Source organism: Mustela lutreola, chromosome X (assembly GCF_030435805.1).
Source record: "Mustela lutreola isolate mMusLut2 chromosome X, mMusLut2.pri, whole genome shotgun sequence".
NCBI lineage: Eukaryota > Metazoa > Chordata > Mammalia > Carnivora > Mustelidae > Mustela > Mustela lutreola.
The window spans coordinates 101,249,085-101,264,543 of NC_081308.1; the positions used below are offsets into that span (position 1 = coordinate 101,249,085).

The 15,459-nt window shown below is 38.3% G+C and overlaps 1 protein-coding gene across 8 annotated transcripts in view; it reads right to left on the bottom strand.

The window, feature by feature from the left end:
- The window catches only part of KLHL13 (kelch like family member 13), a 202,966-nt gene that overhangs the window by 36,006 nt on the left and 151,501 nt on the right, over window positions 1–15,459 (bottom strand). For all 8 annotated transcript variants that reach the window (XM_059157702.1, XM_059157701.1, XM_059157695.1 and 5 more), the window contains one exon: window positions 5,779–5,920. In XM_059157702.1, the coding sequence (XP_059013685.1) occupies window positions 5,779–5,892 (114 nt within the window). In that variant the 5' untranslated portion in view covers window positions 5,893–5,920. The remainder of the gene's footprint in view (window positions 1–5,778; window positions 5,921–15,459) is intronic.

The following is a 15,459-nucleotide window of genomic DNA, read 5'->3' on the forward strand; positions in this document are numbered from 1 at the left end:
ACCCATGTTGCTCATCCCCCCAACCTTCTCCCCTCTGGTAACCATCAGTTTGTTCTCTATTTATGGGTCTGTTTCTGCCTTTTGTTTGTTTAGGTTTTTTGTTTTGGATTTTTTTTTTTTACATTTTACATTTAAGTGAAATCATACAGTATTTGTCTTTCTCTGTTTCACTTATTTCACTCAACATAATATACTCTAGGTCCATCCATGTTGTCATAAATGGCAAAATCTCATCCTTTTTTATGGCTTAGTAATATTTCATCATATATATGATTCATATATTCATATTATGTTTCATTATGTATAATATATAATAACTTTTATTCTTAACACAAATAGAACTGTCAATGAAAACTTAATATTTACAGACATTATATTTTAAAAGATAATACAGTTTAGAGTAAGATTAAAAGAACCAAATCACAAAAACAGATTATAAAAACAAATTTGCAGTCAGAAAACCTGTGTTCAATTCTTAGCTGTTGTCAGTTACTGGCTATGTGATCCGGGTAAGCCTCCCAAACTCCCTGAGCTTCAGTTTCCTAATCTATAAAATGGAGAGAATAAGTCTGGCCTTTTCTACCTCACAATATTGTTTAAAGTATCAATGAGGCAAGTATATATTAAAGTTTTTATAACTGCCAGCCAAATTCATTTATTCTGCTAAGAATTCAAATAATAGCAGTGAAAAGCACTGAGTATTTCCTCTGTGCCAGGTGATGGGCTAGGCTCTTCGTATGTATTTCCTCTTTGAATGACAATAATAAGTCTTACAATAATAATAGTGGGTACTTATGAAGCAGTCACCATGTACCTCAGCACTCGATCAGAGGCATATAGAAACAACAAATTAGATCCCACATGTAGTGAGTCTCACTGATAGGTCATATTAACAAGGACTAAGAGGGAGGACTAGAAGAAGCTGGAAACTTCGCCTGGCTCCCACAAACTCTAGCTTCAAAAGCCAATTAAAGTTGCTGTCAGGGGGACAGACCCATGGGGAGTGACTGTTTTCAGAAGTCCCACTCTGCAGGATTATCCATTATATAACTGTTGTGGGAAGGACATGAGTTTAGGGCGAAGCTAGAATTCTAGTTTTATCACTTACTGCTTAATATGGGTCATTATGAATAAACAGGGGTTTACCAGAAACAAAAAGTAAAATAAGGGCATTTTAGGGATAGGAAGTGGGTGCAAAGACTGAAGTGTGGAAAAAAATATACATGTAGAGAATAGTGAAAAGTCAGAAGTCTTCAAGCTATTTGCCTTGACCATCTGTCCTATGAACTCTACTAAGGTTAAGCAGAAGCAAAGATCATATGACCGAAATGAAAAAGGCCAGGGGACTGGCCAGGCAGTGATGACAGAACAACAAAGGACTATAAAACCAAAGGTGCTTGGCAAAAATGCTGATAAGTCATGTTCTCATAAGGAATTTGTATCTAAGATAAACAAAGAACTCTTATGACCGAATAAAAAGATAAATAACCCAACTACAAATTGGGAAAAGGATATGAATAGACAGTTCTTAAAAGATGATAGACAAATGGCTATAAGCACAGATGAAAAGACGGTCAACATCATTAGCCATTAGGGAAGTACAATGCAAAACCACGAGATACCACATCACACCTACCAATATGGCTACACTCAAACAGAGATAATTAGTGTTGGCAAGAATGTGCTAAAATTGGAATCCTCATGCACTGTGGGTGGAAAAGGAAAATGGGGCAGCCACATTGGAAAACACTCTGGCAGTTCTTCAGAAGTTTAAAACACAGAATTACTGTATGACCCAGCAATTCCACCCCTAGGTATACATGAAAGATAAATGGATAAATAAAACCATGTCCACAGAGACTTCTCCCTGAAGGTTCACAGCAGCATTACTCATAATAGCCAAAACATTACTCATAATAGCCAAAAAGTAGAAAAAATAAAACCCAAATGTCCATCAATGAATGGATGAATTTTTTTTTTAAAAAGTGGTATATCCATATAATGGAATAGTATTCAGTCATAAAAAGAAAAGAAGCACTGATACAGGCTACACCATGCATGAACCTTAAAAACATGATGCTAAGTGAAAGAAGCCAGACACAAAAGACCACATATTCCATTGGTAGGAAATGTTCAGAATAGACAAGTCTATAGAGACAGAGAGTAGATTGGTGGTGGCTTAGGTTTGGGCAAAGAGTTGGAAGGAAATGTGGAGTGACTGCTAATGGATACAAGGTTTCTTTTGGAGCAGACGATAATGTTCTCCAACAGATTGTGGTGATATTTGCAAAAGCCCGTGAGTATACTAAAAACTAAAACCACTGAATTATGCACTTTACACAGGTGAATTAGATGGTATATGAATTATATCGCCATAAAGCTGTTTTTACGGCACAAAATTGCCAAGGAAGAGTACGAGGCAATGAATGACCATAAACTGGGGCAGTAAAAGAAAAATGCTGACAACCTGGGATAATAGCTGAAGCCAAAGGTAGGAAACTTTCCATAGGAAATAACCATAGCTATAGTAGCACTAAAGGAGTGAAGAAAATGAGATAGTCCTTGATTTTACCAGTTACCACTCAAGCAAACCCTGCTTAACCTTCCTTAATTGAGTGAAAGCAATTTGCTCTGCTAACTACATCATGGATTCTCTGGAGATCTGTTCAAGGTTCTAGGAATCCAAGCCTAATAGGTATCACAATTCTTTAGGCCCTTTCTTTGACAGCTGAGTTTGCGAAAGCCTGTTTAACAGAGACAACTAATCTGTGACTTTGACTCACATGGAAGTAAAATAAAATGGATATTTATGATGCACCTCACTTTCCCATCAATTGTCACATTTAATCCTCACATCTCTTAACCATTTCATAGATAAGGAAACTGGCCCAGGGAGGATGGAGGGCTCCCAAGGTCATATAACTAGGGGTAAAATTAGGATCCAGGTTTGGCCTAAACTCATGTCTGTCCCACTAGAGGTATGCAGTGGGTAACCCTGCAGAGTGAGACTTCTGAAAACACTTTCTCCCCATGGGTCCCTTCCCCTGACAGTGACTCTCGATGCCTTTTGAAGCCAAAGTTTGTATGATTGCTAATTTTAAAGCAATGATAACTTTTACACATTAAACACTTCTCCAACTTGTTCCCTTGATAACCACACACCTAAGATTAGATACAGGGAAAAAGTTCTCTGTTACCGCTGCTACTTAAAAATCTCCATTTGTGAGAACATATCTTTAATGGACTTTTAAAGAGAGCAAAGTTCGGCAATAATGATAGACAGTGGGTAGCTCCATGCCACTATAGAAAATAGTATAACAACAACAAAAGTCAGCTGATGAAAAGATCACCTTTACTCCATACGAACTCTCTAGTTACTTTCACCAGTCAGGACCAACAAAGGCTGAACTACAAGGTAATATCGCCAAGTGTCTAAGTATCTAAAACCCAGTCATACTGGTTTTTGTCAATAATTATATATATATATATATATATATATATATATATATATATATAAACAATATATAACAATTATGTATATTATATATGCATATAATAACATATTATATATATATAATTTTTAATTTCAATTCAATTTAGTTAACAGACCATAGTATTAGTTTCAGGGGTAGAATGTAGTGATTCATCAGTTGCATCTCACACCCAGTGTTCATTCCATTAAGTGCTCTCCTTCATGCCCATCACCCAGTTACCCCAGCCCACCACCCCTCTGCCTCCAGCAACCCTCACTTTGTTTCCCATAGTTAAGTGAACAATTACAAAGCAGAAAATATACGATAACATTCATCAGCCTCCCTAATGTTTCCAGACCTTTTGCTGTGCGTTTACATTCGTATATATGTATATACATCGTATAGTCTTTTTCTTTTTTGAAGAAGTGATTGATTTGAGAGAAAGAGAGCACAAGCAGGAGGAGGAGAGGGAGAGAGAATCTCAAGCTGCTGAGAGCTGAGCCCAACGTGGGGCTCGATCTCATGATCCTGAGATCATGACCTGAGTCTAAATCAAGAGTCGGGTGCTCAACCAACTGTGCCACCCAATCGCCCCATTTATTGTATAGTTTTTCTGCCAATGGATGGGATTATACACTACATACTGTCCTGTAACTTTAACAGCTTTATTGAGATGAATCGACATGCTATATAATGCACTTATTTATATTGTAGAGTTCAGTGGCTTTTAGCACATTCACAGATAATGTGTGCAAACAATTCCACAGTCAATTCTAGGATATTCTCATCATCTCAAAAAGAACTCCTAGAGCCGTTAGCGCCTTCATATCCTCACATTCTCTCCAACTCTAGGGAACCAGTAGTCTACTTTCTGTCTCTATATATTTCCCTCTTCTGGCCATTCTGTCTGAATGGAATCATATAAAATACAGCCTTTTCTGCCTGGCTTCTCTCACTGAGCATAAAGTTTCTAAGGCTCCATAGCCTTGAATAACTAACAATTAAACCATTTACATAGAGATCTCCTAGTCAAGATACATTTTGGAGATAAGACAAATGAAGCCCAGAAAAATTACAAGCTTCTCCCTCCTGACCCTCACATTTCTGCTGATGAGACCCACAACACAACAAATCATAAAACCTAGCTCCCATTACAAACCAAAATAATGGAAGATATGATCTCATGGAATTACATATGGGAACTAGACTGGAATTTAGAGATCTCCTAGTCAAGACACATTTTGGAGAAAAGACAAATGAAGCCCAGAAAAATTACATGACCCAACAAAGCCATACAGCAAGCGGACGGCTCTCTTATTACATTATATGCTATACTGCCTACCAAACACCATATACTATATACTATATACTGCTTTACCTTAATGGTCATTGACCAGGAATATGCATGAAATTCACCTGGGGAGATTGCTTTGAAAAATACATTCAGAACAATTTTTTTTTATCTTACTAGAGGGAGCACTGATATAATTTGGCTCTATCTAGAAGACATTGAGGAACATCCAGTAGTATATTGTTTCCTAATTCAGCCATGCAACAGAGGTCAGGGGGTGTCCACAACCGCGGGAAGTATCAGGACTACTTGTCCTTGTGCTAATTAGCTCCAGGTTGCAGTTTTTGATAGGTTGGGGTTTTGTTTTGTGTGGGATTTTTTTGGCTTTTTATTGTATTTCTGTCCTCTCCTTTGAGGTCAGTTATTACCTCTTACATCTCACAGTGTGTTTGCATCCAGCCATCCTTATCCATACTCCCACACCTACTATCATCAATGCGAGCTGAGACTGCAAGTAAGTATGATCTTCAGGCTATGATAAAGGTGACAGTAAAACAGGTCACTAGTGAGGAACCAGGAAATTCAGCGTAGGGACTTGGTGATATGTAGATCGGCAGAGCCAGAATGGAAAGTCAATGTTGCCAGACATAACATTCTATAAGAAAGTGGCCAACAGCAAGACCTCCCTCATACAAACCAAACAAAGAGTACACTCTGGGTTTGTTTTTTCTGTTTTTTTTTTTGTTTGTTTTAACATCAGGAAGCTATGTAGTTTTCCCCTCAAGGTTTCTCCCTTGATGTTTGTTTGCTCTTTTTTAAATTAATGAACTTAATTTTTTTAGAGAAGTTTTAGGTTCACAGCAAAATGGAACAACAGGGACAGAGGGTTCCCATGGGCACCCCGTCCACACACATGCACGCTCCTCACCCCCCACCACTGACATCCCACATCACAAACACCCTGGGTCGTTTTTAAATCCATTTAAATATTATACAAGGGACAGTATAGATTACCTGTAACACCACCGAACTGTGGGTATTGCTGGTAAAGATGCGTGTGGTCCCTGCCTTGGAAGACTGCAGATGGGATGAGAGACCCATTTCGCTGCTTCCAAGGGACAATTTCATGTGCTGGTCCTCCTCTTCCACTAGAGATCTGAAAAGGTGAATAAATCAGAAGAAAGGCAAGTTAAAAGTTGCCTTTTATATACTATACTTTTATATACTATAGAAATATAATTCACAATAATGGCATTGTTTAGAGAAATAACCAGTAACTAGTGCCAATCATTTGACTACGATATAGTACGATATAGATGGAATTGTACACCCTAGAAGAAATTATCTTCTATATTTGTAAAAAACTTTTCAAGGTCAGAAAAAAAAAAGAAGTGAGAAATCAACCTAAAAGCTGATTCAAAACTACACACACAAAGGGTTTTTTTTTTTTTTTTTTAATCTCTAGTGCCAGAGAAATTGCTTTTGGTATTGTGTTGTTTAGGTAGCAATAACATCAAATTGTGTTATTCACAGTTAAAAGTACTTTGGAATATCTACTTTGAGAAAGGTAAAAACAATAGCTATCATTTATTGAATGGTCACTGTGTATCAGGTACTTGCCCAGAAATTTACACACATGATGCCACATAATCCTTAAAATAATCCAATCCAATAGGTACTATTATTATTTCCTTTGTATGAAGGGTAGGGAAAATGAGCTACAGTGTTTAAAAGTTTAAAAGTAAGTTAGCTAGGGTTGCAAATATATTAAAAGTAGTTGGGTCAGGATTTGAATATAAATCTAGTGTGATTCCAAATTCCAAAGACCCCATTAATAAAAGTCAAAGATTAACTGTGACAGTAATACACTGCTTCCTCTTCTGTCATTAGTTATAGTTCTAATCAACCCCCAGTGGAACGAAAACTCTCACACATGAAGTAATTTCTTTTTCTAGCAATATCTCTTACTCATCATTTTGGGATCATTCAGTTAAATCGCTATCATCTAGTGGCATTTCCATCTTTTCTAAGAAATAAAAAGTAAAAAGAATGAATGCGAGCTATGCCCATGTATATATTACATTCATAATTTTTCGCAGGCCATAAAAAGCATTGGAGAACCTGTAGTCAACAGGTCAGCTTGTTTCACAGAAATCATGGAAAATATTTAATGAAGGACCTCACGTTACACTGGATACTGACTACCATGGTACAACCTTTTATTACCCCTTAGACTAGGCAGGCCTGGGTTTCCTCAGGTACACACTGCCAAAAGTGTCTCTGAATCACCCAAGAGCAGGGAGCAGGGGGCTCTGAATGGGTTTGTGTGTTCATGATATAGATGGCTAATACGGACACTGGGAGAGGAAGAGGGAGAGGCCATCTTCAAGCCCTAGGAGCTCCACTTTTGCTATTTACCTCAAACTTCCTACATGTTGAATTATTTGTTTTTCTTTTTTCTTTTTTTTTTTAACGATTCTTTTTATTTGAGAGCGAGAGAGAGGGAGCGAGGAGCAGAGGGAGGAGAAGCAGAGCGCAGAGCCCGACATGGAGCTCGATTTCACCACCTAGAGATCATGACCTGAGCTGAAAGCAGATGTTTAACTGACCGAGCCACCCAGGTGCCCCTTTCTGTTTCTTGTTTAAGGTTTTATTTTTTAAGTAAGCTCTACCCCCAACATGGGGCTGGAACCCACAACTCCAAGATCAAGAGTCACATGATCTACCGGCTGAGCCAGCCAGATGCCCCAAATTGTTTGTTTTTCTAACTCTGGCCTATCCAATATCATGAAGATTTCACTACTTGTTCCCTACCATACCTGTAACTTCAGTTGACCAGTCTGAACAAGAAAAAAAAACTTTAAGACTACCATACTTTAAGATCCTGCTTTTTGAATCCAGACATCAACGAGATGGCTTTAAATCTTGTAATAATTAGCAAAATTCTGGCCTCAAGGGTGACATCAATTTTTCTTGAGAATATTAGAGCCATAGTATAACCAAAAATGAATTAATAATACATGACAATGTTTTATTCAATCCTCATGGATATTTAATAAAGAGAATAATTTAAATAAGATTTTAACAAGCATAGCAGAAAATGAATATAGCTTTCTACTAATTTCAGAAATAGCCTTAAAAAGAATTAAATTCTATACATGACATACAGCATACACACACTCACCCATTCTTTTAAACAGCTTTTGCAGACCAACATTTAAAAGTACAGAATTTTTTTTAAGCATGTTCAGCTTTTTTTTTTTTTTAAGATTATTTATTTATTTATTTGACAGACAGAGATCACAAGCAGGCAGAGAGGCAGGCAGAGAGAGAGGAGGAAGCAGGCTCCCTGCTGAGCAGAGAGCCCAATCCGGGGCTCCATCCCAGGACCCTGAGATCATGACCTGAGCTGAAGGCAGAGGCTTTAACCCACTGAGCCACCCAGGTGCCCTAAAAGTACAGAATTAATGGGACAAGTGGGAAATAGACTGATGGTGATTGGGATCCCTAACCAGAAAATTTCCATTCAAACAGAATAATTTTAATGAAATATCCAAGGAGAATGTTTTATTATTTTCTGTATTCTCTGCACAAAACCTAGCACTTGAGAATTTCAGCATGTCATTTGAATGAACACAGCATCTCATTTTTGTGGACATTTCTTTCTCACGCAGTGCTTTCAATGACCACCAATTATGATTTTTATAGAACCACAGATGTAAAAGAGACAGGAATGAAGCTGAAGCCACATTGTGCCTATGACATATCCTGGAAATTGCTTTTTTTGAAGAAATCACAGATAACAACTTGTTTGCTTGTCATTTGTCTCTAGCTCCTAAAATCAAAAAGCAGAATGTGAAAATGTAGCCCTTTCTTGGCAAGATAAAATGGTGGGCTTTCTAATTAATTACTTCAAAATTTGCTGAAGAAGCCTTCACTAAAGTCATCTTCTTCATGACTTTGTCTCAACATACTTTGACTTTTTAACATTCAGAGCCCTCCCTTTTATTTCTGCATCAGTAACAGTACATGCCATGTCAACCTTCTCAGCAGATTCAAAATTCTCTTCCGTCTCCTTTCCACCAAGTTTACTGACTGGATGTGAAGAGCACTGCTTTCCAGCACTGCAAGGAGGTAAAAGCTCTCCTTAAAGGAATGATTCTCTGAGTAATTCCAAAGACAAACAAAAGTTTTTAAATACTCATTTTTCAAGTCATGTGGTTCAAAGCAATAAAAAAGACCAGGGGTTGTAAGAAGAGGTCAGGGGACCAAGGGGATTTTGTCTCTCCCCTCCCCACATTTGGGGACGTCTGGAGCTGTGTTTTATCGTTGCAAAGGGGGGGGTGTGCTTCCTTCGTCTAGTGGCATGCGGCTAAACCTCCCACCAAGGCACAGAAAAGTTCTCCACGGCAAAGATGTGCTTAGGCAAAAATGTCAAGAGTGCTGAGATTGAGAAACCCTCATACAGAGGGATTAATGTACTCAGGAAAATTTTTCTAAAGCAATTTCATGTTCTAAATGACTTCCCGGTCTGAGGGTTGACACTACATGACAATGTTGGCAGTAAGAAACACAGTGGGATTGTTAATTACCACTAATTCTTCTAAGACTACCTAACAATAAAATACCTCTGTTTCCTCCAGCTCCACAACTTGAACAAGCAAGTGTTTACAGTAGATAAGTAGATAATGGCTTTGAAGCTTAGAAGACAGTTATGCAGGAAAGCTTTTGTTCTACGTAAATGCATCTAAGAATAAGAATTTCAGAGTTCTGCTTAAAACAAATGCTATTTGGGTTCACTTTCACATGCTGACTTTGAATCAAGCAAATTCGGCCTGGATCAATGCTATAAAATTATCCACAGGAGAGCGGTATGTTCGTCACTTTTCTGTCCCAAACTCAAATCTTGCTACGTTGGTACATTGCATCAGGCCTTCCAGCCCATCCCCCTGCCACGGGACACAGCTTATTTTCTTAACAATGACCAACCACAGAGCACCAAAGCCATCTTTCACAAAGTGTACATGAATCACTCGACTGTATGCTTGTTCAAAGAGAACAATTACTTTTTCAAAGAGCATTAGGGGAGAGATAGAAGCACTGTCTGATCATCATTTTACTGAAAGCATTGCAAAGGTGGTCAAAAGAAACAGAAAGTCGAAGCAATTATCAGGTTAGCAGGGTGATGCTAACGTGCTGATCTTGCCTAAAAAAATTTCCACAATTTAAAAATCACCCCCAAGGGCAATGTGTAGATGCTATGAGCACACCAGTCAGAAAGACGTAAGTCCAAATGGTTAACAGAGAGAAAAATGTTCAGGTTCATTAGAAGCCCAGAATATGCAAATTACAGCAAAGATTCCCTCTTTAAATTTATAAACGCACGGAGTTGAAGATACACTTTTGAAACTAGTGGAAACATGCGCTGTCTACGTGGCACTGTTTACTCAAACGGATTTTTAAGGTTTTTAAAAATCTTCAAATGGGCACAGTGAACACTGGGACGACCGAGGGTTGTGTGTTCCACGTCTGACCTGGTAGGTAGGTTGCAGCCAGAGTGTTCTGTCAATCTGGCTGAAATGTGTTTTCTATAGTGAAGAGTTCTGCAGAGGTTAATAGTTTGATATGTCTTCTATAAGGAAGTCATACTCTCAGAATTCACTGCAGCAACTGGGCTTGTTGGCGTGCAGTGTGAGTAAGGGAAGAACATCTCACAATTGCATCATTTGGCTCCAAAGCCTCAAACACTCTTCCAAAGCTCCCTACCCAAATAGATACATAGGATTAAAATTTTAAAAATTCGCCCCCAACCCCCGGGGATGAGTACTTTTGGGTTTAAAAACTGGGGTCTTAGCTTGATAAACGAAGAAATGCCGATCTCAGTTTCTTGCTTTCTCTCACTGCAAGCACTAGATGTTACGCAGAAAGCTAGGTGAGCGCTAACGTCCTTGTCGAGGAAAAGGGGCTGTTTTAGCGCTCTTTGAAATTATTAGCACAAAAACACGTGAAACACTTGACTGTTTTTGGTGGAGATATTCTAGGTGGCTTGGAGGGATGAATCAGAGAAAACTTAACTTTTCTCTGTTTAGTTCCCAGTTAGCTTCATAGCACCATTATATTACAAAGTGGTTAAGCTTATCAGTGTATTTTTTAAAGATTTTTTAAAAACTCATCTCTATACCCAACACGGGGCTCGAACTCATCATCCCAAGAACAAGAGTCCCATGTTCTTCCCCCATCAATGATTTTAATAACACAATTCCACCGTGACAAAAGAGCAGGGGTTTCTAAGTTAATGTTAAGAATGCTATACAGATGTTGTAATTTCTCAGAGTAATATTATCCTAACTGACAGTTAGCACCCAGTGGGTTAGCACGCAAGAAGAGCAGGAATAACAAAACAGCATATAAGTAACAACAGCAACGCAAGTCATGAATGGGACAACAAGGCGACACATAGGGTTAGTTGATCAAGGCAGTGCCTCATGCTTTCCACCTCCCGTTCCCCCAGAAAAATAAACCACGTATTTGTCACACTCACAATTTAAAAAGAAAATCAAGAAAAAGGTTTTCTTCAAAGAAGTACTCCCCCTCCATTTGTTTTTCTGCTCTGAAACAGAGAAGTGTCTGCTAGCCGTGGCATTTGCTAAATGAAACATTTCTTGTGATGAAGTTATATGGCAGGTGGGGGAGAAGTTTAGCCACCTGTTCTCATACTCATTTGAATTTGAGTGCTAAATCTGTCAAGGTATTTCCTTCCACCCTTGAGAAATAAATTAAAAACTTAAGATGGTAGAAGTTATTCCCCATAGATTTTTCTATAGTTTCGAAGCATGTACACTGCCTTGAATTCTAAAGATCTTCTTTTTTAGTTCTAAAGATCTTAACAACCCTCCTACCTCACACAAGTTGGAATCTCAGATATACTCCTTCAACCCTCCCAAACAAAAACTGAATGACACACACACACACACACACACACACACTCTCTCTCTCTCTCTCTCTCACTCACTCAACTTCCATTAAAGCAATGAGAAATGGTTTTTAAAAAATCAGCAAGAAAATCCCAACTTATGAAATAAAGAAATACATATAAAATAAGCCTGGTATTTTCACAAAAAGGAAGGAAAAAAACCTTAAAGATTTCCAATGTTTTAAAGCTACATCCCAGTGAAAATGGCACTCACAGTATCATTACACAAAGAAATTACAAATATCATAGCAATTTTTCCTAATAAGACCTAAATTAGTTGCTGTTTAAGAAACAATGGAGAACGGGGCTCTTCCTGAGGTGCTTGCCTGAAAGAAATAAAAAAAAGATAAAGCTTTGGTTAGCTATTTATTTGTATTTTTTAATGACACAAGTCTAAGTACCTTATTGTCAACTTGCAATGAATTCAGTAATGGAAATCTTTAGCATGTAGCCTATAAAATGGAGGCTAATCTTTCCAAGGCTTTCTTTGTGCTGCAGCAATACCAGAATCCACAAAAGAGAAAAATGCTCCGTTCAAGGTAATAGTGTCAGACTGCAAAATGACTTTCTAAAGAGGCTTCTTATATGCATGTGTCTGTCACATTTAAAATAAAATCACAATAATAAATAGCTGATGTCAGTTTTAACATAGGAATAAGATCGTTTACGCCAGCACCTGCTATGTACTGGGCATTGTGCCAAACGCATTCTCTGGGCTACTTAATCCTCAGAGCAATCCCATTTTCAAGATAGGAAACTGAAGCTCCGAGAGTTTAAGGCTTCACCATGAGTCTGGAAACTACGATTTGAACTTGAGTCTGATCCCAGAACCTGTAATGTTCCCATTACACCAAGCCTGAAAAAAAAGAAAGAAAGAAAGAAAGAGAAAGAAAGACAGATAGACAGGACCTAAGCCAACTGTCATTTCAATGCTTAATTGATAAATGCAAGCAAGATCTCAGAAAGACACGTTCTGTTACAGGAAAGTAATTTTTTTGGTTGGATTAATTCAGTCTAAAAGCACCGACTTTTCCCACTTCCATAAAAACAATACCAATGCTAAAGATCTCTCATGCCATTCTCGTGACACATGGAGGGTAAGGAGGTAGCCTATCTCAGGATATAACTCAGATCAAATTTAGGGAGAACTCTCCATTACTGATACCAACATTTAAGGGAACACATTCTGAATTCCAAAGCCACCCATCACTATCACAGAAATAGCACTACAACACAGATGAGGGAATCCGGCTAAACAAATGGAATGACAAATGATCCTCCATTAGATAACTATGACAGGATGAAAGTTAATTATCCAATGCATAAAGCATTTGCACTGAGTATCTCAATCCTGTCCCTGAAAAACTTTAAAATTAATGTTTGTTCCCTCTATCTACCATATTTGAATACTTTAGTCTTTCTTCATCTTGTAAAATTGATATACCACTTAAACAGTATCAAGCCTCGTGTATCTAGACCCAGAAAATTCTTCTGTTTAGAATCTTGGTTCATATACTGTTTCTCCTTCTTCACATTTTTAAAAAAGATTTTATTTATTTGAGAGAGAGAGAGAGAGAGAGAGAGAGGGATAGTGAGCAAGCAAGCATGAGTTGGGGGGAGAGGAGAAAGGAGAGGGAGAAACAGACTCCCCACCGAGTTGGGAGTCAGAGGTGAGGTTTGATCCCAGGACTCTGGGATCACAAACTGAGCCAAAGGCAGATGCTCAACTGACTGAGCCACCCAGGTGCCCCTCATTCTTCATATTTCTTATTAATATTGTACTAAAGGCTATAGATAGATACATACATATCTGAAGTAGAGAGAAATGAGTAAGTAAAGAATTCCTTCCTAAATGCCGATTCCATACCTACTATATATAAAATAACTAAGTCAGAACTCCCTTGCCCTAAGAAGCCATACAGGGTAAGAGAGCCCACAAGAGATAGTAGTATAGGGAGATGGCGATATGTAGTTGTGAGCTTGGGAAAACAGCATGTGCTCCCATCACTGTCAATAACCCCCTTCCCAGGACACAGGGAAAATAATAGTTACAATCGCTTGGCCATGCATACGCCCTATGTAGGGAAGACCCACGCTACAACCAGCACCAGGCCTACCACTGAGAAGTCTAGCTGTACTTAAGGCAGGGAGCATGCCTCCTTCTTCTACCCCCAAATGAAGAAACTACAACGGGAGCCCTGGCCAGTACCCTGGCCAACTTTCCTTGAAGGAGCTTTTTGCTTTTGCTCCCAGAAGATTTGTTAACCAAGGGGTCATTTTACTTCTATTATCTGTAGGCCACCAACTTTGAAATTTGACTGTTGAGCTATGGTGCATTTCTTTTACTTTTTTATTTTTTATTTAGTTATTTGACAGACAGAAGATCATAAGCAGGCAGAGAGGCAGGCAGAGAGAGAGGAGGAAGTAGGCTCCCATTGAGCAGAGAGCCCGATGCAGGGCTCAGTCCCAGGACTCTGTGATCATGACCCAAGCCAAAGGCAGAGGCTTAGCCCACTGAGCCATCCAGGCACCGCGCTAATGGTGCATTTCAATGGAAGAGCATGTTATTAAAGAATTGTGCTTCTGCCTGCCTAAAATGTCAGTTTAGTAAATACTTAAACATCCAAGTTACCCAATTTTTTTGAGTTTATTATAAAGGCAGATTTCCACAAACTCAAAACCAATTAGAAATCACTGAGATAAGTCTCTTTGGGAACAGAAGAATCATTAATCAAGTGCTAAAAATCCTATCCTTTTCTGTCTTTTCTGAATTTCCTAGTTATATTCAACTTCATAGTCAATAATTCATGACCAGATCTTAAGGGAATGTTTATTTCTCTTTTAAAAGGAAACATGACAAAAAACCCAAAGAGTAAGACTTTTAAACTTACAAAGTAATAGCCGATTGCATTTGGTTTTAAGAATTATAATTGGCAGCTCTGAGTCTCACTGCCTCTCTGTCTTTAAAGCCAGTAATAATGTAACAAATCTCAACCTTGATTTTGCAAGGACCTAGAGGCATCTCTAATCATTTCAATGAATATGATAAAAATTTCAGTATTGAATCAATCATGTTTTAATACAGCATGTTTAATGTGATGTAATCAAATCAATGTTTCAATATCACAACCAGTATTTTTCAGACAGGGCAAGGTAATACAAGAAAAAGTATCAGACAACCACATGAATCTGGGAATCACACTTCTTTTAAGTTCATCTCAGGATGATGCTCCAAAAATGGAGCAAAGAACCAAACGGAAGCCAAGAACCAAATTTGCATAATATTTCATATTAAAATTATTTTCCATTTTGTACACTTCTGTGTAACCATTAAGATTTTTTTTTAATATTTTATTTATTTATTTGACAGAGAGAAATCACAAGTAGATGGAGAAGCAGGCAGAGAGAGAGAGAGGGAAGCAGGCTCCCTGCTGAGCAGAGAGCCCGATACGGGACTCGATCCCAGGACCCTGAGATCATGACCTGAGCCGAAGGCAGCGGCCTAACCCACTGAGCCACCCAGGCGCCCCAAGATTTTTTTTTAATGGGCTAATTTCTGGGCTCTCAGTTTTGTCTCATTGATCTGTGTGTCCTTTTTTTTTTTTTTTTTAAGATTATTTATTTATTTATTTGACAGAGAGAGAGATCACAAGTAGGCAGAGAGGCAGGCAGAGAGAGAAGAAGGGAAGCAGGCTTCCTGTTGAGCAGAGAGCCCAATGCGG